Here is a 25,208-nt window from a genome sequence, read left to right as displayed (position 1 = left end):
GTGCTGTCGGCTACCGATGCCTCGAATATGAACAGTCCATCCATATCGTCCGGCTTTGTGCTCCCACTGACGTTTGCTGGCCCATACAACATAGAGAACACGTGTAAAAATGGACAACCAAGCACCCCTCTGACCAGCGTCCGTAATGCTCAGCCTACTTGTATGGAGAACTGGACACGCGTTGTGGAGGACGGGGGCCAAGTCTACAGGATGGTCATGATTGGATGTGAGGACGGCTCTCTATACGTATTCCGCACCCAGGATCCTCCACCGTCGACGCCGCGGGACACCGCATCATCCATCCCACCGGTCGTTGTTCAGCCTCCGGCTACCAAGAACGCGTCATCTCCATCTGGAACGCCACCCCCGCATCATCCTTCTATGGCTATGGGCTCTCAGAACTCTACCTTTTGGAAGGTATCGCCAAGACCAAGAGCAGTATCTGGAGTTAATGTTGAACAAGCCCAAGCTCCCAAGAATTATGTTGACTTTGACGACGAACCGGACAAGTTGAAAGACTTGCTCAAGGGGAAAAATCCCATGACCAAAACTCAATCAGATTCGTCCTCAGAAAAGACAATACCTGCCATTCCTGTGGAGGAACCAGCCCCGATGAGGCGGAAAGATGTATCCAAGGTTCTGATCAATATCACACCCCCTTCCAGGCCTTTCTCACCTCCTACTTCTCCAAGGGATCGACCATCCCCGGATCTGATTTTGGCCGACGATTTGGAACTACTTTTCCATATCATACCTCATACGAAGGGTATTGGCAACACGGTCAAATCAATCTCGGTACTTCCAGATCTCTTCGTTTGTGTCGTTCTCCAGGAATCTGGGTACGTATTCTTTGCATTGTGGCTGTTGTTTTATCCAATGCTCACTTTCCCTTAGTTTTCTGTACCTCTTTTCCCTGACCGATGGCCAATGCATCACCTCATTACAAGTGAGAGATAGCTTCACCCGAGAACAATTAGCCCCGAAAGACCACGACGTCCTCTTCGAGACTTACATCTGGTGTCACCTTCGAGTCACAACCACTCAGCAGGTGAATCATACCAAAAATGATGAATTTAGTGCTAACGGATAGACTCCACAGACGACATACATTTTTGCGTCCGCATCGAACCACGTGGGAGCGGTATCTGCAACGTCGGATGCCGAGGGTGTCCCACAAGAACGGACGCTCTCTGCAGTATACGCTCTTGTGTCGGAGATGCGTCCCACGCAACATACTCTTGAGTTTCTCGGCAATTGGGAGCTCGACTGCGTCACAAACAGTGTGAATGTTCTGACCAATCCCGATGGTGAGTAGGACGTTAGTCTTTCCTTAGTTTGAGGTACTTATCATCCACAGGAAAGGACTTGATCTTTTGTGTGAATACAGATGGAACACTTTGCGCTCGGAATCTTCAAGTCCTTCCAGATCTCCCAGCTCCAGTATCTGAAACGGAGCTCGGCCTCAATCATCTCCATATTCCTAATCCATTCAAAAAGAAATCGTCATCCTCGGATTTCTTGCCTCAAGGCAGCAAAATTAACCTGAAAGTTTTACTGGACGAGTCGCAAAATCTGGGTCAACTATCGTTTCATGCTCCGTTGCGCGGATTCGTACTATATCCTGGAGGAGAGAATTTGTTTGGTATTGCATGGTCGGAAGAAGAGTTGATGGTACGTGTCCCCTCTTGGCGCGCCCGCGAGGCTGTGGTTCAAATAATATTACAGGTTATTGACTGTTCTGGGACATTCAAAGTCTTGCATCAGACTTCGGCTCAATACGTCGAGGATGTACGATGGCTTGACCTATGTCAATACGCTGTTCTTTTTGATGTGAGTTGATTTCGATTGATACAGTTTATCTAAGTCATGGTTTGCGATTCAACAGGACCGGGTGGATGTTTATCGCCTACAACTCGTCGATGCAAACAACGATGCTGTACAAGATCCTCAAACATCGAATATTACTCGCTATTTGTAAGTCCGTTGTGTTGGCTGAACTGTCACCTGTTAAGCCTTCTTTTGCAGCCCTAATCTGCAAAGATCAATATCCACGGGTCCTCGAGATGCTGCGTGCTTCCCATCGACCTCGGAACTCATGATATTCGATAGAGGTACCTGTGGTTGCGAAATACGTGCATATACATGGGAGGAAGGATCGAATCCTCATGATGATGCTGCTACGAGACCTATTTTCAAGCTGCTTACGCCTGTGTCACAAGGTTTCGAGACGACTACATTCCTTCCCCTTGATGCAGGACACGTCGTCCAGGGAGCATGTGAGTTTTGTCATAATGTGCTTGGTACACGCTCCTCATTATTTGTGATATTTAGCTGACGGTTATCTACGGCTTTTATCTCTGGAACAGCTATGCGATAACAGTGGTCCTACAGGCGTTCCTGTCAAGAAATCATATGTACCCCTTAACGGGTACATCATAGGCTTTCAAGTTGTCACCAACTTTAGAACTAATGAGAAATACCTCGCTGGTGGTGCTGATGATGGTTCAGTAGCATTTTGGAGTATGAAGTGCGTCTCTGCTTGAATACATGACACGTTAAAGAACGGGTTTGGCTTATCCCTCTTGTTTGTTTTTTTTGCAGCACTCTTGAAATCTGTGGTCGGTGGGTGTTGTTCAATACGGCTTTGAGCAAAGTCGTACAAGTTGAAGTTCGGGAGAAGAGTAGCCCTTTGTATGGATGTGCGTTGTGTGTAGCTGAGGATGGTGCTGTTGCCGTTATTGTTATTGATGGATTCCATTTGTGCGTGGTACTTTTTTCTCAAGAGCGTCGCTGATGCTTCTTGATATCACAACAGTTTGTACCTTGTCCCGGGCGCGTCCACAAGACTGGAGTCTATATGTCTCGGAGGGAGTAACCTGTTGTTGACATATGCTGACCATCGCTGTCGGCTTTGGGATGTACAGACAAAGGAATTTTGGAGGTCGATGAGCACCACGAAGGCTGATGAGTTGTTGGAGCAAGGTGGATGGACGCGGATGTATGTTTTTCTGCCTTTTATTGAAGTAAGGCTAATTTCTTGTGTTAGTGACCTTGATAAAGCTTCTGTTGATCGCTCAAGTGTGTGGAGTGTTCCTGCGATGTTACCGAAAGCCTCCGATGCAGGTATGCTGATTCATTTTTCTACTGCTCCTATTAAGTCTTATCTTGTTATCCAGCTTCTACTCTCTGCCTACAAACTGAACGTTTCATATCCAACACCATTTCCCTCGCTAAAACTATCAGTACTAGTCGTGATACGACAAGAGCTATCCTCAATAGTTTAGATCAATTACGAACTGTCCTTTCAACACTCATCACTCCTGGATTGAATCCCGATGTGGATTCTGTATGCTATACCAAACTAGGCATCAGCAGATCAAACGTCTTGGTCGGATTGGCCACCCCGGATGCAATGTCTATATTCAACACGAGAAGCTCTAAGGATTTGTGGTGCATTTCTGGAAATGTCACAGCGGCGAGATTGTTAGGGATAGTCGTCGTTTTAAAAGCTGTGGCGTTGTATGAAGGTATGCATATTTGTCTTCCTGTGCTATAGTAGCGGTCTCCTGATTATGACAAAGAGTACGCGGCGGCAGCGAGTAGGGTTATTTCGTTTTATACTACGTCTTTGTCATCATGTGTTGGTGAAGCGTATAGTCCGCCTAGCTTGCCGTACTTGGCTAGTCTCTGGTTCCAAGGTTCAAGTAAGATGATATCCATTACCTCTTTTATAATCGACTTCCTGATCGAATCATTAGCGGAATTGAGGAGTGCTATTCGCGTAGTTTTTGATACTAGTATAGCTGCGATGACGGATGAAGAGGCGAGTTTAACGGTCGAAAATTGGCAACATTTCGGTGAGTCATCCTAAGGACTCTGGTTTGTGTGAGCCTCAGTGGTTTGTTAGTGCCTTGTCTTCAGTTACCCTCTGAGCGAGAGTCTTTGAATGCTGCGCTGTCGCTGTTTATATGTGGATATATTGCTGCGGAAAAATATAGTTTTATGTCCGCTCCGTACGTCCCATCCTATATCCGTTTGACACTCTCGAACTGACTGCCTGTGTTAATAGTGTGCTCAGGGACATCTCTAAATCTATCAGCATGTACCTCCTCGACGAAAAATCAAGCTACCGCGTCCTGGCGATCGATCTGTGTTCTCGTGGATTCAACGTCTGGCAGCATTACATCGACGCTATGGAGATACTACGCTCGCTGTTTATGTTAGCGACAACTGCGAAGAAGAATGATATTTCACCACAAAACGTTGGCACACAAGCGAGAGCTGCTGTTTTACTCATTGCGACGAATAATACTCCTTTGTTTATGTCGACTTTGGGTTTGGATATTCTTACACCACCGACACTTGAAAATCGGAGAGCGGTGTTACAGATTGTTGCTTTTCTGATTCGCAAGGTGCGTGTTTTCCTTTCTAATCTGGGTTAGGTTTTCTTTATTGATTTGAGAAACTTGTTAGCGGCCGTCGGTTCTTCAACCTAATCTACCGAAACTTATGGAAGCTGTTGTGAAGTCTCTGGACCCAAATAATACGACCAACAGAGATGCAGTCCTTGATACAGCCACGGAAATTATTGGATACGTGGTTAAAACGTGAGTTTTTTGCATATAAATAATAGACCGTCATGCTTCAGCTGGATCCACAGTTTCCCGACAGTAGACTTTCATATGACATCACAGCGCCTAGCTGTGGGCACGCACGAAGGTGCTGTGATCATGTACGACTTGAAAACTGCCATCAGGTTATTTGTTCTGGAAGGGCACAAGAAACCCATCACTGCTTTGAGTTTCTCACCTGATGGGAGAAGATTACTGACATTGTCATTGGAAGAGAATGTCGTTTTGGTATGGAAGGTCGGAACGAGTTTTATTAGTTTCTTTACGCCTGGCGTGCCACCTAGACAGGGAAATAGTGGTGGACAACCGTTCAAGACTTTTAATTTTAATATTGGGAGTGAAGGTGAGTTGTTATTGTGATATACATTAATTGGAAAATAACTTCTCTTCTTTGAATGAGTTGGCGAAATGTCCGCGACAGAGGTATTGCATCAAGTCAAGTTTGATTGGACGAGTGATAGGAATGTGAAGCTGAAGATTTGTAATTCGACCCTGACTTTCAGTACTTAGTTCCGGTTTCCTGTGAGTTTCCGAATTGTAGTAGTGGCGAATTTGTTGCTTATGTCTTGTTGTAGTGTATGTAGTGTTTAGGTGGTTGTTGTTTTGGCCGTGGTTGGTGGCATAAGTTAATTTATTTTCTTATCTTGCGATTATTTGGACTTGGCCGTCGCTCATTTTTTTTAATTGTACACGTCTGCGAATATATCAGCATATAAAGTTAGGAAAGAAAGGATATTGACAGGACGAAAATGTCTTTTCGCTTTGCCTACTACCTGTCAATCATCTAACCACTTTGCTTCATGTGCATGTAAAACGATGGGAGCCTCTTTCTGCATACACGGCATAAGACTCATCACAGCTGGGTGCTTCAACGCTATCATTGGACCTTTTCTTCCTGACGCCAAGTCAACCTTCCACTCGCTCGAGAACCGTTGCACTTCCGGAGATAAGGGCGCTCTTGTAGGAGGCAATGGGTTTCCTCGACCGAAAGCTGTTTCGGGAGGAATTCGGCCTAGAGAATGGAGGTATTGCGCAACTTCCGCTAATGAGACTCGGACTTCGTATGAACCTCCCTCCTGTTTAATCAATGGAAATTTAGTGATAAATGGCGACGGGCAGAGGACATACCGTTATCGTTTTGCATAGAGCAACGATGATACCATAAGTGAGGAAATAACCGGCAGTATAGTCTAGAACTTGAAATGGAAATGGTTTGGGAGTGAGAGGAGTAGGAAGAGGTGTTCCTGGGTGTAAGAATTGATGATAGGCTTCGGCTTCGGCGTAGTTGAACCCCGTAGCCGTCTGAACGAGAGAATCGAACTGAATTGGATGAACCAGGTGATACTACTGCTGAGCGATGATTGAAGGAAGAAGTAACTTAAACTTACACCTCGGCGATCTTTCCAAGGACCTTCCCAACCCCAAGCGCAAAGATTGGCACTGACTATACTGGATCTCAGTTGGACCAGGTCTTGGGTTCCGAGACCTTTAGATGACAGTGTACCGGGTCTATAGGCCTGCAGGAATACATCAGCTTCACTAACGAGATCTCTGAGCTTCTTGAGATCGGTAGGGTCTGTGAGATCGAGTTGAGTTGTACGTTTTCCACGTGAGGTGTCAGTGTCAGTGCCGGGTAGGGCTGGAAGCTTAGGAGAGGTGATTAGAAGATCGTCTGCACCATGTGCTGAGGCATATATAACATAGAAGGTCATGATGAAACTCGTGTAAGAAATGACAAGAGAATCGTACCGGCAAGTGTTCTCCCGGCAACCGGACCTGCGAGGACGCGACTCAAGTCGAGAACGCGAAATCCTTGCAAAGGATGTCTTCCTGGAGAAATGGATCGTTTAGGGGTAACGTTGATCTTGGTTACTGTCAGAGGTGGCTTTCCAATAAGAGTTGCGGCGTGTGGATGTTTGTCCCATTCATGAAAGGAACGATATGCAGAAACACACAATCCGCGGTTAATCGCTTCTTGTTCAAATTCTTCGGCGTTCCATCGCAGGATAGCTTCCGCTACTTGATTTTTCGTAGTTTCTGGGGTATCGGGAATCTCTAAAATGTCCAGCACTCCGCGTCTATGACTATTAGAAAGTTTATTGGTGAATAACTATTCAAAGTAGGGGTAATCGTTGAAGACTTGCTGTGGAAAGTTGGTATGAATCCTGATAAAAGTTTGGTCTTTAGTTGCGTAGAGCCCTGCGATGGGATCCCAAAGATCAGGGGGACTTTGCCCCTCCAATGAATAATAAGCATGGCTGTCTACGCTGATAAATCACGACTTGCCCAGTCTTATCAAAGATTCAACGCACGAAATTCGAGAGCAGCATGTCGAGCATCAACAGAGACATCTTGTTCGTTTCCGGTCCTCAAATAATGCAGATATGCTGCTGAGAGTGCAGCAAGACCAATGCTCGCCTGAGCAATTGCGCCTAACTTGAAAGAGGAGCTGACGGCGGTATCTGGGTGTCCCAAGAACTTTAAATGTTTAAGAAAATCTGCCGGAAGACCTTGAGCAAGCCAGAAGTCTCTTGTTATGTCCGCAGGACTTGCCATGAGAGTCAGATCCAGATGAACCCGAAATAGGAATTGCAGGATTGACGGCGGCAAGTCCCGAAGTTGTGATTTCCGTTCCGAGTTTTCTGCTAAAATGTTGGGACGGCCATGGTCTCTCGAACTCTCCTCAGCCGCGCCCTAAGGTCTGCTGTTCGCTCGCCTGTATGTCCTTTGTTTCTCTACTGCGAATGTATTCGCTCAAAATGACCTACAGCGCCCTACGAGGTCGTACGCGACGATCCGTAATGCTGGCCCACTCACAGAGGTCACTACTCTTGCCAATGGATTGACAGTCGCTACGGAGGCTCATCCCCATGCTCAAACCGCCACTGTCGGTGTTTGGATTGACGCTGGCTCGCGGGCAGAGACCGAAAAGATCAACGGGGCAGCACACTTCCTTGAGCATATGGCGTTCAAGGGTACTGGCCGCAGATCACAACATACTCTGGAGCTAGAGGTCGAGAACCTTGGTGCTCATCTCAACGCTTATACTTCTCGTGAACAAACAGTGTATTTTGCCAAAAGCTTCCGCAAGGATGTTCCTAAAGCTGTTGATATTATTTCTGATATTCTGCAAAATTCGAAACTCGAAAATGGGGCTATAGAGCGGGAGAGGGATGTTATCCTGAGGGAACAAGAAGAAGTCGATAAACAACTGGAAGAGGTCGTCTTTGACCATCTTCATGCAGTTGCTTTTCAGGGTACGTTATTTCAGGTCTCTGCTTTATTTTTCTTCAGCTTATGGGTTATTAGGTCAACCACTGGGTCGTACCATTCTTGGTCCCAAGAAAAATATTCTTTCGCTACAGCGCAACGATTTGGCTTCATACATCAAAACAAACTACACCGCTGATCGTATGGTCCTCGTTGGTGCTGGCGGTGTCGACCATGGTCAACTTGTCAAGCTTGCCGAGAAACATTTTTCTTCCCTCCCCATTTCCCCCAATCCCATCTCTCTAGGTCGTTTCTCGCATCCTAAACCTTCCTTTGTAGGCTCGGAAGTCCGTATTCGTGATGACGACATACCTACTGCCAACATTGCCATCGCTGTTGAGGGTGTCGGTTGGAGTTCTCCCGATTACTTCCCTATGATGGTCATGCAAAGCATCGTGGGCAACTGGGACCGTAGTCTTGGTCTTGCCTCCCTCAATTCCTCCCGTCTCTCACATATTGTTTCTCAACACAACCTCGCCAACTCTTTCATGTCCTTCTCCACGTCATACTCCGATACCGGTTTATGGGGTATCTACCTCGTTTCAGAGAATTTGATGAACCTTGATGACCTTGTGCACTTTACGCTCAGAGAGTGGACGAGAATGAGCATAGGTGCAACGGAAGTTGAGGTTGAGAGGGCGAAAAATCAGTTGAAGGCTAGCCTTTTACTAAGCCTTGATGGGACGAGTGCCATTGCGGAGGATATTGGCAGGCAGCTTGTTACCAGTGGAAAGAGGTTGACGCCGCAGCAAATTGAGAGCGCCGTTGATGCTGTAACTGTCAACGATATCAAGCGAGTTGCTTCGCAATACCTATGGGATAAAGATGTATGTGCTTTCATGTCTTGGTGTGTCTTGCCGGTATGCTGACGAATTCACTTAGTTTGCTCTCGCCGCCGTTGGAAGTATTGAAGGTCTCCTAGATTATAACCGCATTCGGGCAGACATGGCGTCCATGCTTTACTAGACGTGAGTATCAATTCCGTCCCTTAAACGACTCGAGCTCTGAACGTATTGTCTCTTTCAAGCATATAGATAGCATTTATATATTCGGTCTTGTTACACATATATCACTTAATACACTATTTTTTCAGAACTTGATATTTCCATGAGGATCGGTCTCCGGTCCGTGATGGAAAGATAAGAGAATGCGTGGTTCATGTCAGATGCTAGTTTTTTTCGAACGTCGACGCTAAGATCAGACTCGCATCTGGAATGTTTTCAAGAGTATATGTGCGCTCTATGTACCCTTTACTCGCGGCCGATACTCGCGTGAAACAAGTATCAGGACTCTACTCCTAGTCCTGTCTTGCCTTCACTCCCCTAACTCCGTTCCCCCGAAGCACACAAGGGTCACGCAAGGGTTTTGCTTGAGCTTCCTCATCTGCTTATACTCGGCCAGGTTGTAGATAGAAAATAATAGCCTGAAAGGCTTGAAGACGCCTTACTACATATTGACAAACTGCTGATATGGTGGATGGGGATACGCTTAGCAATATCGTGAGTTGTTTCACAAGAATTTCTGATCAGAACACTTTCCTCATGCCACAACCCAACCCACTCTCTCTCATCCACTTCTCGACATTCTTCAATTCAACTCGCTTCAACGTTCTTGCATGATGCACTGCCTACAAGCTCGGGTGGATATCCATCGGATGCTGGTTCGTCACTGCCTCATCTTCCTTTCCTTACAAAATCGTTAAACGCGCTGTTGTTTTCTTATAATAGGATTTTGGTGTATTCGCCTCAGATATACGAGAATTATAGTATTCAATCTGGGGAGGGATTGAGTCTTTTATTCCTTTTGGCATGGATTGTAGGGGATTTGTGTAACCTCGTCGGTGCGATTATTGGAGGGTTGGTGTCTACCGTCATCGTATTAGCCATATACGTGCGTATACAAACCCCATCTCCCTCTCTTCCCCCTCTTTACATTCCATGAGAATCTGGCTAAAAGATAAACGCAGTTTCTAACATGCGATTTTACACTCATGTTACAAGTTTATTATTACCGTTGGAAACGATCTCGGTATCCAATTCGACTTCGATCAGTGTATGATGATTTTTCGGGTATGGCTACGACTGTGCATGTCGACGACGACGATGATGATGATGATGAGTTGGAACCTCTACTGGGCCTCACCACGAAAACCGCGATGGGTACTGAGACAAGAAAGGATGGAACACTGAGATGGTTGGTGGTGAAATATGTTTTGTGCTTGATTATGGTTATGATGTTGGGTATGGGTGCTTGGTGGTTTGATAAAGGGCGATATGATGATGGCGGTTACGGAGGTGTTAGCGGTGGGCATGTTTGGTTTGGTGGTGTTGGTTGGGGAGATAGGGAATGGTTGAGGTCGTGGGTTGTACAGGGATTGGGATGGACCTCCGCAATTCTTTACGTGAGTTACCAATTGCTATTCTTATCGTCTGTCGTATTCTCACCATGGTGTATCCTCAAGATCTGTGGTCATTTTCCTCAACTCTATACGTTCTTTCCCTTTCCTTGTATTACTTTCTGAACTACATATCTAATGGCATTTTGTGAAGTCAAGAATTGCAAAACACGTTGCGAAGGTCTCGCTCCGGAGCTTTTTGTCTTCTCAGCTTTTGGAACCACGACATACGTATTGTCTGTTTGTGCGAAGAGTATAGAAAAGGATTATCTTATGGTTAATGCGAGTTGGCTTGTTGGTCAAGGTTTGACGGCTGTGTTGGATTGTATTGTGCGTCTGCCTCTTTTTTTATGCTTTCTCTCATTTATGAATGTGATTGATAGGTCATTGGGCAATTCATTTATTATAGATGCATGAAACGGGAGAGTATATCCGTTTGATTTGGATCTTCCTGCTAAATAGACTACGTGTGGCTTCTTTGGTAGAAAAATCACTCTACTATTGTCTTCAAAGTTTGACAACCAGTGCATAAGCAACCGAAAACCGGAGGCGCCAAGAACAAATGAATGTCATTGGCTAGATGATTATGATTTCGGTACAATTTACACAAGCCTGATATTAATTCCATTGGTACTTTTCTTTTCTTGCGACCTACTTTTTTATGAACCTCCATTGGGGAATTCGGTTATGAACTGATTTCCCCTGTATCCACTCCAGACACAGCTGTAGGAAAAACTGATATCCAGTACGACGGAGGAGTAGGATACGGTTTACTGCTTACCCTACCGGAATCATCCAGCGTCACGTAAAGAGCCCCACCAGGTCCTGGGGACTCGGCCGTCGCGATTCTAGTAGGAACATATTAACTCCACCGCACGAGAGGGCAAAGGCTATGCGGAAGCAAATACCCCATGATGGGTTCCGTGGTACGAGTCTCTACGTCGATTAACTTCCAATGATGTGACCATCCGTTTGATTTGGAAGAATATATGACAATGTGATCACCGGTCTTGTTCTGGGAACGAGTCCATTTTCCTTGAGAGCCCTTTGCAGTGATCGTATAGGTGTCACTACTGGGATGTTTTTCGACTTGCCACTGGAGTGAGTAACATGGTTGATGAGTATATAATACGGTAGACAAAAAATGAAAAAGAATTTTGGATTGATACTACTGACTTCTGTTGGGGTTTCGAAAGATCCGCCTGAGACGGTTCCGACCATTTGACCGTCATATCCAGCCAAAGTGTAATAGTTTCTCAGGTCTTCTGCATAGGAGTGAATCAGGTACGTCCCATCTGCCAGCGACATCGGAGGGTGAGGAGGGGGGATCGAGTGTTATCGGGAGAGTAGCGGAGGGAGAGCGGTTCCGGATGAAAGAAAAGATGAGTAAGTTGCTGTTCGTTGATATACGTGCGCTCTTTATATGGAATTCAAAATCGGGAGACTGGATGTAATCGAAGATGTGGGATGTTGAGTTTGCGAACCTGAAGAAGATGTTCGTGTAGCGAAAAGAGGAACTTCATCATGAGTCGTTAAAGTGTGTGACATTATCGCTTTCTGCCCAGTCTCTCGGATGATCATTGTCACTTCCCCGAATAATAAAACTCCCCCAGGTGAACCCGCTGACCCCTATAACGTTTCCTCATTGTGGAGCACAATACGATAACTTTTGGCACAGGATTTCTTTTCAAAACCAGAATCTCACGCCTTTTTTGGACGTATATTCTAATTTCAGGAGAAAATTTCGTTATCAATCTTGATCACTGTTCGTCTTTTTCGAGAATGGCGTGCTTCATTAGGTTCAACTCTGAATCAGAACACGTCACTTGTCCGCCGCTTCTTCCATTTGGGCGTCATTATCGCTTTTTTCGTGTGACGGGTTGGCAGTGTATGTCACAACTCAGTTTCATCAGGGAACTGAACGCACAAACTGGAACCTTCTTTAATAAAGGGACTACACAACCGGAAAAGGCTATTTACTTTCCCTTTAGGGGTGGTAAGATGATTCTTTCCTTGCTGTATTCACGCACGAAACGGGCTCGAGATATGTGAGGGGATAACTCCGTGTGACGTTCAACTCGTTAATTTAACTAAGCGCAAGTAGTTGGGCAGATTTTCATACAATTCGCATGGCTGTTGGCGTCATATAGTTTGCTGTGCAATTATGTATTAGCCTGTATCTGTCTATGACTTATCGTGATAGATCCGCAGGGCCACGCGGACGTCACACGATCACGACGTGATATGACGCACACGTTTCCCGGCGACTTGGCCGATCATGAGGCCACAATTCCGGAGACCGCTCTTCCCAACTTTTTTTTTTTCCCTCCACCTTCCAAAAAGAAACACCAAAAAAAAAAAAAATAGAGATTGTTCTTCTCAATGTACAAAGCATCAGAAAAAACGAAACGCCGACTCGTCTGATGAAGGTCGAAATGGAAGAATTTGTCTCATGCCGTTCTCTTGGCACAATCAGTAGACCACCATCCAGACAACTTTTTTACTTCATGATCCGCCCAAACTTTTTCTTTTTTTGTTATGCCGGACGGCTCAACTCGGCTCGAGTGGATGGGACCCTTGTCATCGGAGAATTGAATTCGACCCTATTATGATAAGTGTTCTATAAATAGCGGTGTCTTGCGCTGATGTCATAGTACTGTCGTTCGTTTGTTGTAGTTTTGCAACTCGATCCACCAAACCCACATGTCGTACACAGGTTCTTGTTACTGCAAAGAAATTCAATACGAACTCGCTCTCAATTCACCAGAGGAAGAAGCGAGAACGTCAATATGTTATTGTGAAAACTGCAAGGTACGCATGGCAAAATCAACAATTATAATGTGATCACGCATTCAAAATCCATATGACTACACAACTAAACAGAGATGGACGGGATCCGCATTCGGTATAACTACAAAGTACCGCGAGAATCTTTCAGGATCACAAAGGGTAATACGGCAAAGCACGTATCGGCCAATAACAATAGCAGACTCTTTCGCGAATTCTGCGGTGCCTGTGGGAGTGGCATATTGGAATATGGTGTGAGTATATCGTGGTTATCTCTCATTTATCAACTGAATAACCAATTGTTCGTTTAGGAACAGGCTATGGACAAGTTCCGATATATCACGTATGGTTCTATAGACCAGCCGGATATGTTCCCGCCCAAGGGGGAATTCTTCTGCAAGTACAAAGAAAGCTGGATGCCTGAAGTCCCGGGTATGTACCTTGCACCTTTTCAGCACCGAAGATCTGTCGCCAAGCTTATCGTTTTCTCTTAATCTGCAATAGATGTATTTCACAAACAAGAGATCAAGAACTAGAACAACTGCATCTGTACAGTTTTAGAGTCCCGAAAGAGATAATGGTCGCTTGCATATCAGACATAAAGACATAGGAATAGTAGATCGCGAGCCGACGGTAGTGCTACAAACTGTACGTGGGGCATAATCAGGTCACATGAATCAACTTCGACCACCGCATAAGCATGAATGCTGTTCAACCCGAGGCGGTTCTTGGTCGATACTTAACGATCCAGGGATGTTTCCGGACCTCGGTAAGAGCGAGACGTTTTTCTGGTTCATATTGTAAAAGCTGAGAGAGAAATCAGACCCTGAAAGTCGCAGGCGCATGAGTAGAATATACCTTTCCAATGAGGTCCTTGACTTCTGCAGACAGCGTGGGAGGGAAATGAAGGTCAACCTTCGCGATTCGACGATATGTATCTGAGAATTGAATCGCTTATCAGAGCCTAAATAGGGTAAATGAGATTTTCGGCGTACTTTTCATACTGGATCTGTCCTCAAATGGGGGATTCCCAATGAGGAATTCGTATGTAAGGACACCGAGCGCCCAATAATCCACCTTCTCACTATGCTCTCTACTTTCTACCATCTCCGGCGCCAAATAGTCCAGAGTCCCACATAGGGTCGTCCGGCGGTTACTTGGAGCATGAACACTCCAGCCGAAATCACCAATTTTCAGCTCTCCATTAATCCCAAGCAAGAGATTCTCGGGTTTAATATCTCGATGAATGACGTGCTTCCCATGGAGGTATATCAGTGCATCAGCCATCTGGTCGATGTACCTTGAGCTTCGCTTCTCGGTAAAGCATCCGTGTTTGCTTAATTGTTTGTAAAGCTCGCCCTTTGCCGCGAACTCGAGCATGAGGAAGATCCGTTTCTCGTCATGGAAGTACCCATAAAGACGGAGTACGTTCGGGTGACGCAGGTTTTGTTGAATCTCGATTTCGCGGCGGACTTGTTTTTCGACTTTGGTTTGGATTATTTCGGATTTGTAGAGGGTTTTGAGAGCGAGAATGTAGTTTGGTTCACACTTTGTGCGGACCATGTAGACACGACCGAATTTGCCTTTACCAAGGGGGCGACCCATGTCGAAGCCATGCAGGTTCCATTCACGAGTTGGGCATTTTCTATGGATAACTCGGTTAGTTACGATATAAGTGCACTAGGGGAATGCCATACTTTAAGTGGCTGGAATCAAGGGCCAGTTCTTGAGCGGCCTCTCCAAACACACGTTCACCACGTTTCTCATTCTCTAGTTCTAGGCCACCGTCGTATTGCCCAATATCGATTGATGCCTGCTTCTTCAAGCCATCACCTCGGGCAGCTGTGCTTGAGTGTGTCGCCGTTGTCTTGGTTGTAGCGGTTGGATGTCGCAGGGACGAAGAATGATGTGGTTTATTTGCATTAGATGAGGAGTGTAGAGGATTAGGAGCGGCGAATTTCGTGAGAAGCTTGCTGACGTTGCTTTGGCTTGGGTGCTTGCTATGCGCTGATTTGAGGGACGATGAAGATGAATTTGTGGTTCTCTTGTTGGTGATTTCGAGTGAAGCGATTTGACGAGTGACGGAACCGATGGAGGCCATTGTTAATTGACGCAATTAGGAGGCGATTAAATTGCGGTTATACGGCTGTGGTTTCACTGATATTTGAAGGTGAAATCGCAGCCTGGATGTTGTGGCACGGAGAACAAAAAGCCATCAAATCAAGTTGAACTTGGGACGTGTCTGATCACGTGAAGCTATTAGACGGTCACGTGCAACCGGCCGTGGAACCTCCGAGGCACGCGCATTTAGTTGGCGTTCTATTCTCAATATCTCATGTTCCTTACTACAATAGCTGCACTAGCATCATCCGATGTCATCCATGTGCAAATTTCTTGCATAATTGTTCTTTTCAATCAGAACAGCCTTTTCAAAACAAATAATCAAAATCAATCCAGTGGGGCCGTTCCAAGAATACCATTTCGATGGTGAAATTTCTGGCCTCCCGCGCAGAAAGGAGATGTTCCTGTGGAATCCGTTGTGATGTGTCTCCTCCTGGCCCTTTTTTAGATTAATCAACACGGGAACTGGATACTCCACCGCTTGACCTACCCGTTGAATTAAATTCAGCGTAAAATGTCGTGTTCATGATGACAGGCCTTAGGTCGCTAATCAGCAATCAAACTTGGTCGATATCAGCTGCGAACCTATCACTGTTAAACGGAGTCCACCCGGTTGGTCGAATGCTATTATCCATGACTGTATTCAAATATACAGTCGTGGCCAAATCATTCCAAGGTCGACCTATGGTTACAGCTCCTGTCAAAGAACATTGGGGTTGACTTTATTGGCAAAACAAACCCAAAAAGCATCTTTGATCTGTGACAGTGGTTTCATTCGCATCGGGAGACTATTGTTATTATTATTGTTTTCAGCTTGGCTTCTGTTTCGAACGATCGTAAATCTCGTACCCTGATGATCTGTGAGTTTGAGATATAGGCACCATAACGATTTTCCGGAGCATCCGTCAGATTCGTTCCTTTCCAGGCAACAATACCGCCGCCACATGCTCTGTTAGCGAGGACGACATGCTCGAACCACCTGTTTTAATGATGAGATCATGTCACCGTCATGTATCATACATGCTCATATCTTACGCAGTTCCGAAACCAAAGAGGTCTAGATTTCGTATGGGTTCGGAAATAGAGGACTATATATCCAAATTGACTCACAGTCTGTTTGCCCGTAAATGACACTGTCAACTACGTACGTGCTTCCATTCCTGCCTGTATACCATGTATCCTGGAAACTCGCAAAGGAACAGCCATAGAACGAAGCATTTGCGTAGGAAATATCCGTTACCAATGCCTGCGATATTGCAAAATTGGCCTACGATAATCCAATTCCCGATCTTGGATCATGTCAACCTGTCTGAGGTTCCATATACACTCACCGCGCGGTTCTGAAAATCGATGTTGTAAGTTTTGAAATCTGTGTTTCCGAAGAGAGGCTGTAGAGGAGCACCCGTTGGGCCTGCGCCTATTAGAGAGGCGTCGAAAGACGGCGCAACAACGAGTACTGTAGATTCGGCATCATCCATTCCAGTCTGAACGAACCTGTCATCCCAGACTTGAACAAGGTTGTCTGGGAAAGGTGGTTCGGAATAGAATGGTAATAATGGTGAGATTTTTGTCTGGGCTGGTAACTGGCCGAGGAGCGTTAATGGGCTTTGTCTAGTGACATTGAGAGTTTCATGGTATTCCCCTGCCCCTATGAGGATTATCGCCTCGGAATTGGAAGTCCTAAAAAAATAACGTTTTGGTGGTGTTATTCCAGTCCTGTGCCTGTCAAATTCAAAGGCCATACAGAGATAATATCGCATCCTGAATTTTGTGGAAGTGTGCGAACTCGTCATTCGTATTCTGACTGACAAAGATCGTGCCATCGGGGCAACCAGACAATGGTGATATTCCGACCGGCTTTTGTATTTGACAAGAAAAAAAATGAGGTGACAGGCCAACGACCAGCTGAGCTGAACGCCAGATACCAAGAGTGACTAAGAAGATGAAGCTGATCATTCAAGAAGTGCGTTGCCTCTTGAGTGGGAGGGTGTAGGTAACCTTTGAGGTTTTCTCTCTTGCATATAAATGTGCAGGCGGGAAACTTGAATTGCGGATAGTCAGGAGATCCACTCGACGGGCCGATCTCACAAATATCCGTCGTGTCACCTATGGCTGTCGCCGACTCGCGTGCCAGTAGCTCTTTTCCATGAGACTCTCCGAGACTATGTGAATGCTAGAGTAAAGGCTAGAATGAGCAATGGTCGCCAAAGATTTATTGATAACCAGAGGTGTATTTGACTGTTCTTGTTGCAAGTTTTCAGATGTAAACATCGAGTCCAACGCTCTCCGACTGATTGATGACTGTGAGACTTTTAAACCATTTCTGGATCAAACACGTGCGCCACCGCAAGTAGGCGCCGGGCTGAACCTCGTGCCAACCAGCCTGGACGGACCCACTCACACTTTTCTCTACCTTGGACCCCTTGCTCGACGTTATCTATCTCTATAACACTACGCTCGAACTTGCACAATGAGTTTCCAGGATATCGAAGCGGGACAAGGTCACCATGCGCAGCCTACGTCATTCACACCGCAGTCGCGAGAAGATAACGAATTTCGACAACTCCAGTCTTCACTGTCACTTCAGGTCTTTAAGATGAATGCGAATGTACAAGGCATATTGAAGTTGGTAGACCAACTCGGAACACCCAAAGATTCAGCTGGCTTGAGGAAAACCTTGTGGGTTTGGTCGTAGTCCGCATACCTACCTTCATCTTACTGGCTCTCAGGCATGATTTGACCGAATCGACACGGGCTATGGCAAAGCGTGGTTCAGAGGATTTAAAAAAGTTGTCCACTTTACAGTCTTCCCTCGTAAGTAAAGAAGAGTTATATTGTTAGACTCATTTCCGACTTGGCCGTATTTTAGCCCCATCAAAAGACTGCTCTTCAGAAAACCTCGCATGATCTGCAAATGTCATTGGTTGCCTTCCAACGTGCACAGCAAGTGAGCGCTGAGAAACAGCGCACGGTTGTCCAGGGTGTAAAGTTGGCCGTGGAGGACGAAGAGCATAATCCCGACGAACCCGAATCTCATGATCAAGAGCAGAGACAGGCACAGCTTTTGCAGAATCAACTCTCACCACATGAATTGGCGTATCAAGAGTCGTTAATACAGGAGCGCGAAGCAGAAATTCGAGAGATTGAAACGGGAATTCATGAGTTGGCCGAGATATTCCAAGATCTCGGTACTCTAGTGAACCAACAGGGAACCATGATAGGTATGAGCTTTCAAATGAGAAGTTCACTTGATTAAAAGGTATCTTTAGATAACATAGAGCTTAATATTTCCTCCGTTGCTGTGGATACTGGGGCTGCTGCTGAAGAGCTGACTACCGCCGCGGAATACCAAAGGAAAGCAGGTCGGCGAATGGCCTGTCTCTTTTTTATTCTTGCGATTGTTGGTGGCATCGTTCTGCTTGCGGTACGTTCTCCATTCATTTACTCGTGGTAGCTGACTGATAGTGCATCAGATTTTGTCTTGAAATCGTCTTGAAAAAACGTATACCTTCGATTTCGACTCTCTTGGCTTTTCCCGTTTTCAATCAAGACACTTAATAATGATTTTCGAGTTGTTCGTGGCTCAAAGCCATTCATTCCTTTCTTTCAGTGTTAGTAACCTTATTTATCTATTGTATTGGTTTTTTGTAAATGGAGACTTTCTTAATTTATATGTGGGGAAACATGGTATGAGGCATGGGTGATGTGTGGTGCGTGCGTCATAACTTTGCTTAATCCCATATTTCAGCACTGGTCTGATATATCGCAGGATTTTATCTTATGTGGACGGAATACAAGATTTTTAAGGCTGATTGCTGCATGACATTCTCCCTCAAATATTGACTCTAACTGTCACTCATCTGTTTTATTTCAGTACTGGTCTGATATACCGCAGGATTCACCCTATGTGGACGGAATACAAGATTTTTAAAGCTGATTGCTGCATGATATTCTCCCTCAATTATTGACTCTAATTGTTAATCATCTATCTTATTTCTGGACCTGGACAGCGAAACCTCATTCACATGCCTCTTTTACGTGTGCTCCGTAACGAGGCAATATCAGTTTCCGTTAGAGAAGGCAACATGCTCATAAGTATCTGCGATCGAACGGAAGTAAGTGGTGTATTATGATAATCATCGTAATCAGATGTGAATGTTTGATGATTGAGAGGTTTTGGGTTATGACAGGCTCCACTACACTCGACGAAAAAGTAAACTAGCGCCGATGGCTGTGTGTCGTGGGGTTACGGAGGGATATTGTGCTACCTTGCACTCCCCAGTCATTCGGTATATATACCACCACGAAGATACCCTTACTTTGTGCTGTGAACACTCATCCACTGATTCACTTTTACACGATTGACGCAGAGGTATCATGGGCGAGGTTTCGGAATTAATTCCGTCCATAATTGAAATCTTTGGAGACATCCTTGAAGGGTTTGTCACGCAGAAGTACACGAATCAGTAAGTATTATCTTGTTCGGGTAGAAAACTATGGCTCATATGCGGGATAGGTTCAAGACAAATGTAAGTTTTTTGGTACACTCGTTAGCCTTTAGGACTTCGCTTCACGACGATTTAGTGTGTGGGGTTCGTTTCTCTCACAATTTTGCTCTGGGACCACATTGTCACTTTTAGTGATGAAGTACGTTCTGAGGATAGAGCTCCTGTCGTTTATAACTGAATTTTGTGAATAGGTTGAGTACGTCTGGTATGGACGTGACGGTCCAAGTAAGCAGGTTCACCTTTTAACGTATGCTTGCTCTTACTAATGGCGGAATTCCCATCGCTAGTCAAGTATCTGTTTCTTTTTGTGAGCCTGGCACCATACGTTACCGAAGAGCTGTGCGATTTATATGTTCTCTAGAACAGATACTTCATCCCCCTTGGTTTCTCTCTCAATATCTTCGGTACTGTCCTGTTTTTCTGATCATCCATTCCGGTCTATTAATTTTTCTCATCTCGAACAGCCTATTTATCTCCTGCACTCTCCAATTTGGTGCCAGACTCTCCTTCTGCCAAGGTAAATATTCTACTACCGTAATGTCGCCATGATTCTTATTCAAGTTTGATTTCGTTTTGAATCACATAGAGGTGTGTATCTCTCGCGCACATTCATACGAACCGACCGTTCTGAAGCCATAAGATGAAGATGCGCGAACTTCGTCCGTTTCGAAGGTGCAATGACTCTTATCGGTATAAATGTTGTAGGTAAGCCAAGAAACAGAGAAATTCCCCCGTGTGGACCGCTTAATTCGATGGATAGCAATCATGATATTTTTTCGTGTGTATGCGCTCTATTGGAGCCGAAGGTCTACTTGGGGACGGTGCATTATGTATGTCCTAGGGGTGGTGTTGCTGGTGGAATTCGTTATGAACACTTGGTTATTGACTAAGGGGGGTCGTAAGTGTCTATCGAAGTCAACTGCTGTATCTTCTCTGGGTTGACATTATGATCTTTTCTCAGCGGTCCCATTGGGCCTTGGTAAGTCACGAATTTTAATGAACAAAATAGCAATATCCTGAATTTGATCATTAGGGTGCGAGATGATTTACGTTGGCGTGTGAGCAATTGTTCTTCCACTATGTTAGCCTTGTTTTCTAATCAAATATACCAGATCACAGGCAGTGGCATCATCATCGGCTTGGTTGCCTTTGCTGTTCGACACATTAGCTTTCCTTCTGATTTTTTGGGCAACTTTCAATAAGGAAATGCCCGGGAATGCAACCTTTCCGGGTCAGTTCAACGTTTACAAGCGAATGCTGGAAGACGGATTATTATATTATTGGTATTTATGATTTTGTTGCTTCATGTGATCTATGGCTAAAATTCTAATTTTTACAGTCCAATACTGTTTGTCACGCTTTCGCTTTCATTGATGATATCGTTTTCAGAGCCTGGTTCCCAAAACCTAGTCGCGCAGTGAGATAATTTCCGTTTTCCGGTTGAGAATCATTGCTGAATTCCTTCACAGACTGGAGTTAATGTCAGTATATTTGTAGCTCTTTCCTGATACCTGTTAACTCTCCTGTCTTGCTCGTAACTTAATCAGCATCACCGTAAGTTGAACCATTATCTATGTTCTATCGTTAGTCATTCAATTTCTTCACATCAGGTTACCATGATGTCTCGCATAACAATCAACCTCAAGAAAGCGTATCACAAAAAGAAAGATATTGATATCGAGTTGGCCAACATGCCAAATCCTGTACACGCATTCGCGGAACATGCTCGTGCACAGATATCATCCGTTTTGGACATCACTCGTTCGAGAATCCAGAACGAGCCTAGCAACGATGTGGAAATGGTAATCAGGAATCGTGATTTTGATTCTTAAATCGATGTTGATATTGAATCTGGCTATGACGAGACTGAGGATTGTGCGAAAGCTGGTCGCGCTCAATCCGGAGGTCGATAGGTGATGTTATGATATGATTACGAACATTGTTATGCCAACTTTTACTACTGTAATGCCTTCAAGTGTTTTTGAGTATGCTTGTATCAGATCATCTGTATTTCTATGTTGCTATCTGAAACGATTATTATACATGAATGTAATTCTTATTTATTTCACCAGGTTCTCGTGTTTTATGACCGTAGGCTTGTGTATCTCCATCCGAGCACCAAACGAGTATTTTACTGAATATCATTCATAATGTCTGTTCACCTTCCTAATGCGTGATTATACATATCAGGGTACAGATGCTGTAGATGAACTGTCAGAATCACAGAGAACGCATGTTGTATGTCTGAGGGGATTTTGATAGACCAGCTCGCGGAGTCATTTATACATCTCAACGTGTTTTCGTAGTCATCCATCATGCTAGTACTCCCAGCGCTCGAGCTGTTTTGTAGAATATGCGCATCTTTTGAAACAAAAGGACGTAGCAGTGTAGCACGCACTTGAATAGGTCCCGTTTGGAGCTCATCCTGTGATTGAGAAGTGCCTTGAACAGCGCTGCTGTGAAATGGGCGTCGTTCTTGTTACGTGCGGTCGCATAGTCGCTGAGAAAGTATAATATTAAGATGCTCATGTTTTCCTCATTTCCGTCTATCGCCGATTGCATGTCGAGACCGACTGCCATTGAATGATCCTTCGAGACAGCGTGGAACATTTGAGTGCTTCAAGCTCATCAATGGGGGCTGTCACTAACGATTAGGCTGTGGATTTGCCTTGCTACATCTGCACCTTCAACACTTATTGACGGTCAGGAAGGTGCTGTAGTAGGTCATAGTTCTAAATATAGATGCTCGTATGTAATGATCGTGAGAACTGGAAAGTTTGATCTACCGTCAACTTGTTAGCCATAAAAATTTCACTGTTCAAACTGTCCCCAATTCACGTGGATTGCACTGGACCCACAAACATGCTCCATCTACCCGGGAACTTCGTTAAATCTTCAAACTCCCTCCCATGCCCGACGGACTTTGACGTCATATGTAACTCTGAAGGTAGGTATCCGGGTGTTCAATCTACCAAATTGTTTCCGAACCTCATGATTTAAGTTTATATGTGACTGTGCCTAGATGCAGTACTATTTGGTGTTGGCACCGCTTAGAACATGGGTCACAGCAGCTAGTCCAGTGCTCTCACTACTGCTGTGGATTGACAGCACTCAAAGTCATGTCGCGCAACTGCTCCACCGACTACTAGTTGAACTTGTCATCAATAGAAGGCCTAAAAGTTCTATTCAAAAGAATCATTGTCGTTTTCTACTTGTCGCCGCTTTAAACCGTGTCATCACCCTTGACCTAGATACGTTCTCAAACTACCGGTGACCAAACCTTTGAAAGGATAGCCGGAGGACAATGGTCCCATGTGGAAATGTTTTGTTGACCCGGTGATCCGATATCCCATAACATGCAGTTTGTCGTTTTGGCAGGCAGTACGACTTCATGGTTTGACATCATAATCTCATGAAGACGATACTGCAAGCCTGTGGAAGGTATTTTTACAAGCTCATTCATATCAACTTGGAGGTCATTACTTATACACCCCAGGACATCGCCTTGCCTCGCGGCAGCCGCGTTACTCCGGATTCTTCGGTATACTCAGTACTAGTTCAAAAGAAGCCGCTGACAGACTCATGATCAGAACTTCCTCGGATTGATCGGGACATATCTCTTGCGTTAAATAAGCCAGCTCACTGCGTTTGAAGGACAAGCTAACATACGAAAGAACGCCGATGATGATCGTTCCGAATTATAGTAGACAACTCATACCTCCAGTTGAGGAAGATGTCTCTGCTCAGTGAGTGTCAGAATATGGCTCGTCTGATTGATCTCATGGCTTCGTAGACTGACAACAATCGTGAGAGTCCTATGAAAATCTACGCCACAAAGCTTGTTTGATTCGTTTCTGTTTAGTATATGGGATTTGTGGCTTTCACCATCCTTATTTGGGATCACATCGATACATTCACTGCAGAGGTGAGAGGATATTGAAGTTGCTGTCGACACATAGGCTAATGTTCAGGTGGAGTACATTTGGAAGAGGGATAAATTTCCTCGTAAGAATTTTGCCTTGGTTATGGCTCTCAGACTTTATCTTACTCAGGATTGACAGTGACGTACCTTTTCTTGTTGGTAGGCCTCCTTAACTTTCCTACCTAGCACAACTCAAACATTAGTCCAGAACCGCTACCTTACTCCTTTGGGTTTTATCGTGAACTTGTTTGGTGCGGTTCACCTGGAACTTTCGTTTATCGATGAGGCTGATGCTGAACTACAGCATATCTGTCCCCTGTATGGAAACCAGAGGTACGACGTCGTTTGTCTTGGAATTATGGAGGCTGATGATATACCTAGCTGTAAATTGACATTACTCGTTACTCTTTGTTAATGCTCATCTACGCCATAGCTGCAGCAAGTTCATACGATATGAAGGAGCGATGACGATGATAGGTATCAATGTTGTAGGTGAGATTATGTTTAGTTCTGATTGATAAAAATGTTTGAACTTTGAAAAAGCCCTGATGATGTATTTGAGAGTCTACGCCTTCTACCAGTTGCAACGACCAATAATGCTTGGCCTTGGATTCATTCTCCTTTGTCAGATCTCTGTGAATGCCTGGCTTCTTACACATGGAGAAGGTGACCTTATTTTTGTTTGGGCACCCTCCCGCAGCTGACATTTGTCCACAGCTGTGGTACACAATACGGTCTCTACACTCAAGTGTGAGTTACTTGTTCTAACTGCGAAGTGGAAGTCACGTCCTCACAAATTCAATAGCTTGCACAATGATATTCGATCCTTCACTGTAAGCATCGACTCGTTTGTGACTCATTTGTTTTGTAACCCACCGCATCCTGATGGCTGTCTTTAGCAGCGTAGCGGCATCATCGTCTGCTTGGTTGCCATTGCTTTATGATACCGTCGTGTTCTCCCTGCTTGCCTATCGAATCATTCTTATGAGACGGGACCCATATCAAGGTTATACGACTCGTATCATCTTGACGCGGTTACTTGAAGATGGCTTGATTTATTACATGTGTGTGTCTTTTAGAACATCGCGCGCTTGCCCATTAGTTGCTGATATATTTCATCAGAGTGATCTGTACTGTCACGTTGGTTCTGACTCTTATGATTGTTTTCGCGGAACCAGGTTCCAAGAATATTACAGCGCAGTGAGTGGTATTGTATTTTTTTTAAATGATACCCGAGTTTGATATATGATTTGGACAGGCTGGAGTTACTGTGAGTCTTTCAAACTCAAATTTCACCATATTTGACTAATAGGCACTGCTTCGTTGATAGTCTTACAGTGGGTCATCTTACTTTATTTCTCCGTCAGTTCCTGAAGCTTGCGTTTACTAGGTTACTATGATGTCACGGATAACTTTAAGCTTGAAGAAGTCGGCGGCGAATGTGGACCAGTCGAATCCAGATAACCTCAGCATGGAACTTATTCCCAATGTTGCTCATACAAGAGACGAACATTCTCCGAGGAGTCCGTTGACGGGCTGACCATTTGCCTACACGTCGAGAAACGCCAAAACGG

At 44.9% G+C, this 25,208-nt stretch overlaps 12 protein-coding genes across 12 annotated transcripts; 8 read left to right on the top strand and 4 right to left on the bottom strand.

The window, feature by feature from the left end:
* Positions 1-27: 27 nt before the first annotated feature.
* AGABI2DRAFT_119279 (hypothetical protein) lies at positions 28-4,991 on the top strand (the record flags this gene model as incomplete). Its single annotated transcript, XM_006462359.1, has 18 exons — positions 28-839; positions 895-1,048; positions 1,100-1,307; positions 1,358-1,671; positions 1,726-1,830; positions 1,886-1,974; positions 2,026-2,276; positions 2,332-2,527; positions 2,602-2,760; positions 2,816-2,998; positions 3,047-3,123; positions 3,177-3,527; positions 3,582-3,704; positions 3,759-3,857; positions 3,908-4,013; positions 4,070-4,412; positions 4,474-4,607; positions 4,661-4,991. 18 exons carry the CDS (start codon positions 28-30, stop codon positions 4,989-4,991), a joined length of 4,035 nt encoding a protein of 1,344 aa, XP_006462422.1.
* A 323-nt stretch (positions 4,992-5,314) lies between these two features.
* AGABI2DRAFT_223720 (hypothetical protein) lies at positions 5,315-7,192 on the bottom strand. Its single transcript, XM_006462358.1, has 7 exons — positions 6,944-7,192; positions 6,776-6,893; positions 6,381-6,715; positions 6,020-6,315; positions 5,760-5,951; positions 5,405-5,707; positions 5,315-5,325 (listed from the first exon to the last, which is right to left on the bottom strand). The coding sequence occupies exons 1-6, from the start codon at positions 7,185-7,187 to the stop codon at positions 5,408-5,410; spliced, it is 1,485 nt and encodes a 494-aa protein (XP_006462421.1). The 5' UTR covers positions 7,188-7,192; the 3' UTR covers positions 5,315-5,325; positions 5,405-5,407.
* Positions 7,193-7,292: 100 nt separating this feature from the next.
* Positions 7,293-9,002, top strand: AGABI2DRAFT_193572 (hypothetical protein). The gene is given in 6 exon segments (XM_006462357.1): positions 7,293-7,349; positions 7,402-7,888; positions 7,941-8,105; positions 8,124-8,728; positions 8,784-8,869; positions 8,929-9,002. 5 exon segments carry the CDS (start codon positions 7,296-7,298, stop codon positions 8,865-8,867), a joined length of 1,395 nt encoding a protein of 464 aa, XP_006462420.1. The 5' UTR covers positions 7,293-7,295; the 3' UTR covers positions 8,868-8,869; positions 8,929-9,002.
* An 865-nt stretch (positions 9,003-9,867) lies between these two features.
* Positions 9,868-10,778, top strand: AGABI2DRAFT_193571 (hypothetical protein). The gene is made up of 4 exons (XM_006462356.1): positions 9,868-10,302; positions 10,363-10,387; positions 10,451-10,626; positions 10,680-10,778. The coding sequence occupies exons 1-4, from the start codon at positions 9,892-9,894 to the stop codon at positions 10,734-10,736; spliced, it is 669 nt and encodes a 222-aa protein (XP_006462419.1). The 5' UTR covers positions 9,868-9,891; the 3' UTR covers positions 10,737-10,778.
* Positions 10,779-10,981: 203 nt separating this feature from the next.
* AGABI2DRAFT_119275 (hypothetical protein) lies at positions 10,982-11,604 on the bottom strand (the record flags this gene model as incomplete). The annotated part of the gene is made up of 3 exons (XM_006462355.1): positions 10,982-11,144; positions 11,205-11,392; positions 11,473-11,604. The coding sequence occupies 3 exons, from the start codon at positions 11,602-11,604 to the stop codon at positions 10,982-10,984; spliced, it is 483 nt and encodes a 160-aa protein (XP_006462418.1).
* Positions 11,605-12,989: 1,385 nt separating this feature from the next.
* On the top strand, positions 12,990-13,577 carry AGABI2DRAFT_206712 (hypothetical protein; the record flags this gene model as incomplete). Its single annotated transcript, XM_006462354.1, has 3 exons — positions 12,990-13,107; positions 13,260-13,337; positions 13,395-13,577. The coding sequence occupies exons 1-3, from the start codon at positions 13,000-13,002 to the stop codon at positions 13,575-13,577; spliced, it is 369 nt and encodes a 122-aa protein (XP_006462417.1). The 5' UTR covers positions 12,990-12,999.
* AGABI2DRAFT_193568 (hypothetical protein) lies at positions 13,574-15,289 on the bottom strand. Its single transcript, XM_006462353.1, has 4 exons — positions 14,781-15,289; positions 14,079-14,728; positions 13,942-14,021; positions 13,574-13,890 (listed from the first exon to the last, which is right to left on the bottom strand). The coding sequence occupies exons 1-4, from the start codon at positions 15,182-15,184 to the stop codon at positions 13,795-13,797; spliced, it is 1,230 nt and encodes a 409-aa protein (XP_006462416.1). The 5' UTR covers positions 15,185-15,289; the 3' UTR covers positions 13,574-13,794.
* A 223-nt stretch (positions 15,290-15,512) lies between these two features.
* AGABI2DRAFT_151878 (hypothetical protein) lies at positions 15,513-17,160 on the bottom strand (the record flags this gene model as incomplete). Its single annotated transcript, XM_006462352.1, has 9 exons — positions 15,513-15,643; positions 15,695-15,741; positions 15,790-15,886; positions 15,944-15,992; positions 16,054-16,183; positions 16,240-16,261; positions 16,315-16,471; positions 16,536-16,884; positions 16,949-17,160. 9 exons carry the CDS (start codon positions 17,158-17,160, stop codon positions 15,513-15,515), a joined length of 1,194 nt encoding a protein of 397 aa, XP_006462415.1.
* A 423-nt stretch (positions 17,161-17,583) lies between these two features.
* AGABI2DRAFT_193567 (hypothetical protein) lies at positions 17,584-18,844 on the top strand. The gene is made up of 5 exons (XM_006462351.1): positions 17,584-17,883; positions 17,934-18,018; positions 18,074-18,425; positions 18,474-18,628; positions 18,678-18,844. The coding sequence occupies exons 1-5, from the start codon at positions 17,675-17,677 to the stop codon at positions 18,687-18,689; spliced, it is 813 nt and encodes a 270-aa protein (XP_006462414.1). The 5' UTR covers positions 17,584-17,674; the 3' UTR covers positions 18,690-18,844.
* Positions 18,845-19,581: 737 nt separating this feature from the next.
* On the top strand, positions 19,582-21,625 carry AGABI2DRAFT_119270 (hypothetical protein; the record flags this gene model as incomplete). The annotated part of the gene is made up of 13 exons (XM_006462350.1): positions 19,582-19,670; positions 19,721-19,733; positions 19,789-19,851; positions 19,904-19,937; positions 20,554-20,610; positions 20,674-20,691; positions 20,746-20,770; positions 20,825-20,995; positions 21,052-21,129; positions 21,182-21,193; positions 21,260-21,266; positions 21,323-21,514; positions 21,578-21,625. 13 exons carry the CDS (start codon positions 19,582-19,584, stop codon positions 21,623-21,625), a joined length of 807 nt encoding a protein of 268 aa, XP_006462413.1.
* A 1,768-nt stretch (positions 21,626-23,393) lies between these two features.
* On the top strand, positions 23,394-24,102 carry AGABI2DRAFT_119269 (hypothetical protein; the record flags this gene model as incomplete). The annotated part of the gene is made up of 7 exons (XM_006462349.1): positions 23,394-23,458; positions 23,506-23,518; positions 23,575-23,637; positions 23,684-23,717; positions 23,774-23,793; positions 23,843-24,017; positions 24,068-24,102. The coding sequence occupies 7 exons, from the start codon at positions 23,394-23,396 to the stop codon at positions 24,100-24,102; spliced, it is 405 nt and encodes a 134-aa protein (XP_006462412.1).
* Positions 24,103-24,230: 128 nt separating this feature from the next.
* AGABI2DRAFT_119268 (hypothetical protein) lies at positions 24,231-25,174 on the top strand (the record flags this gene model as incomplete). The annotated part of the gene is made up of 8 exons (XM_006462348.1): positions 24,231-24,300; positions 24,352-24,384; positions 24,440-24,467; positions 24,534-24,698; positions 24,757-24,834; positions 24,893-24,904; positions 24,965-24,971; positions 25,025-25,174. 8 exons carry the CDS (start codon positions 24,231-24,233, stop codon positions 25,172-25,174), a joined length of 543 nt encoding a protein of 180 aa, XP_006462411.1.
* Between the last annotated feature and the right edge of the window lie 34 nt (positions 25,175-25,208).

This window comes from Agaricus bisporus (genome assembly GCF_000300575.1).
Source record: "Agaricus bisporus var. bisporus H97 unplaced genomic scaffold AGABI2scaffold_7, whole genome shotgun sequence".
NCBI classification, from domain to species: Eukaryota; Fungi; Basidiomycota; class Agaricomycetes; order Agaricales; family Agaricaceae; genus Agaricus; species Agaricus bisporus.
Note: the sequence above shows the minus strand (reverse complement) of the source record. Positions and strands in the feature narration are given on the sequence as shown.

What these genes read in the sequence shown, in the direction of transcription:
- AGABI2DRAFT_223720 (XM_006462358.1), bottom strand. Translation starts at nt 7,187, where the DNA reads ATGGCAAGTCCTGCGGACATAACAAGAGACTTCTGGCTTGCTCAAGGT. An exon ending in ACATGCTGCTCTCGAATTTC is followed by an intron (nt 6,894 to 6,943) that starts GTGCGTTGAATC and finishes TTATCAGCGTAG; the next exon opens with ACAGCCATGCTTATTATTCA. An exon ending in TGCCGGGAGAACACTTGCCG is followed by an intron (nt 6,316 to 6,380) that starts GTACGATTCTCT and finishes TATATGCCTCAG; the next exon opens with CACATGGTGCAGACGATCTT.
- AGABI2DRAFT_193571 (XM_006462356.1), top strand. Translation starts at nt 9,892, where the DNA reads ATGTTACAAGTTTATTATTACCGTTGGAAACGATCTCGGTATCCAATT. An exon ending in GGACCTCCGCAATTCTTTAC is followed by an intron (nt 10,303 to 10,362) that starts GTGAGTTACCAA and finishes TGTATCCTCAAG; the next exon opens with ATCTGTGGTCATTTTCCTCA. An exon ending in CGGCTGTGTTGGATTGTATT is followed by an intron (nt 10,627 to 10,679) that starts GTGCGTCTGCCT and finishes TGTGATTGATAG; the next exon opens with GTCATTGGGCAATTCATTTA.
- AGABI2DRAFT_193568 (XM_006462353.1), bottom strand. Translation starts at nt 15,184, where the DNA reads ATGGCCTCCATCGGTTCCGTCACTCGTCAAATCGCTTCACTCGAAATC. An exon ending in GGACAGATCCAGTATGAAAA is followed by an intron (nt 14,022 to 14,078) that starts GTACGCCGAAAA and finishes TTCAATTCTCAG; the next exon opens with ATACATATCGTCGAATCGCG. An exon ending in TCAAGGACCTCATTGGAAAG is followed by an intron (nt 13,891 to 13,941) that starts GTATATTCTACT and finishes TTTCTCTCTCAG; the next exon opens with CTTTTACAATATGAACCAGA.
- AGABI2DRAFT_193572 (XM_006462357.1), top strand. Translation starts at nt 7,296, where the DNA reads ATGGTCTCTCGAACTCTCCTCAGCCGCGCCCTAAGGTCTGCTGTTCGC. An exon ending in TCATGCAGTTGCTTTTCAGG is followed by an intron (nt 7,889 to 7,940) that starts GTACGTTATTTC and finishes ATGGGTTATTAG; the next exon opens with GTCAACCACTGGGTCGTACC. An exon ending in AATACCTATGGGATAAAGAT is followed by an intron (nt 8,729 to 8,783) that starts GTATGTGCTTTC and finishes GAATTCACTTAG; the next exon opens with TTTGCTCTCGCCGCCGTTGG.
- AGABI2DRAFT_193567 (XM_006462351.1), top strand. Translation starts at nt 17,675, where the DNA reads ATGAGTTTCCAGGATATCGAAGCGGGACAAGGTCACCATGCGCAGCCT. An exon ending in GCTGGCTTGAGGAAAACCTT is followed by an intron (nt 17,884 to 17,933) that starts GTGGGTTTGGTC and finishes ACTGGCTCTCAG; the next exon opens with GCATGATTTGACCGAATCGA. An exon ending in CCACTTTACAGTCTTCCCTC is followed by an intron (nt 18,019 to 18,073) that starts GTAAGTAAAGAA and finishes GCCGTATTTTAG; the next exon opens with CCCCATCAAAAGACTGCTCT.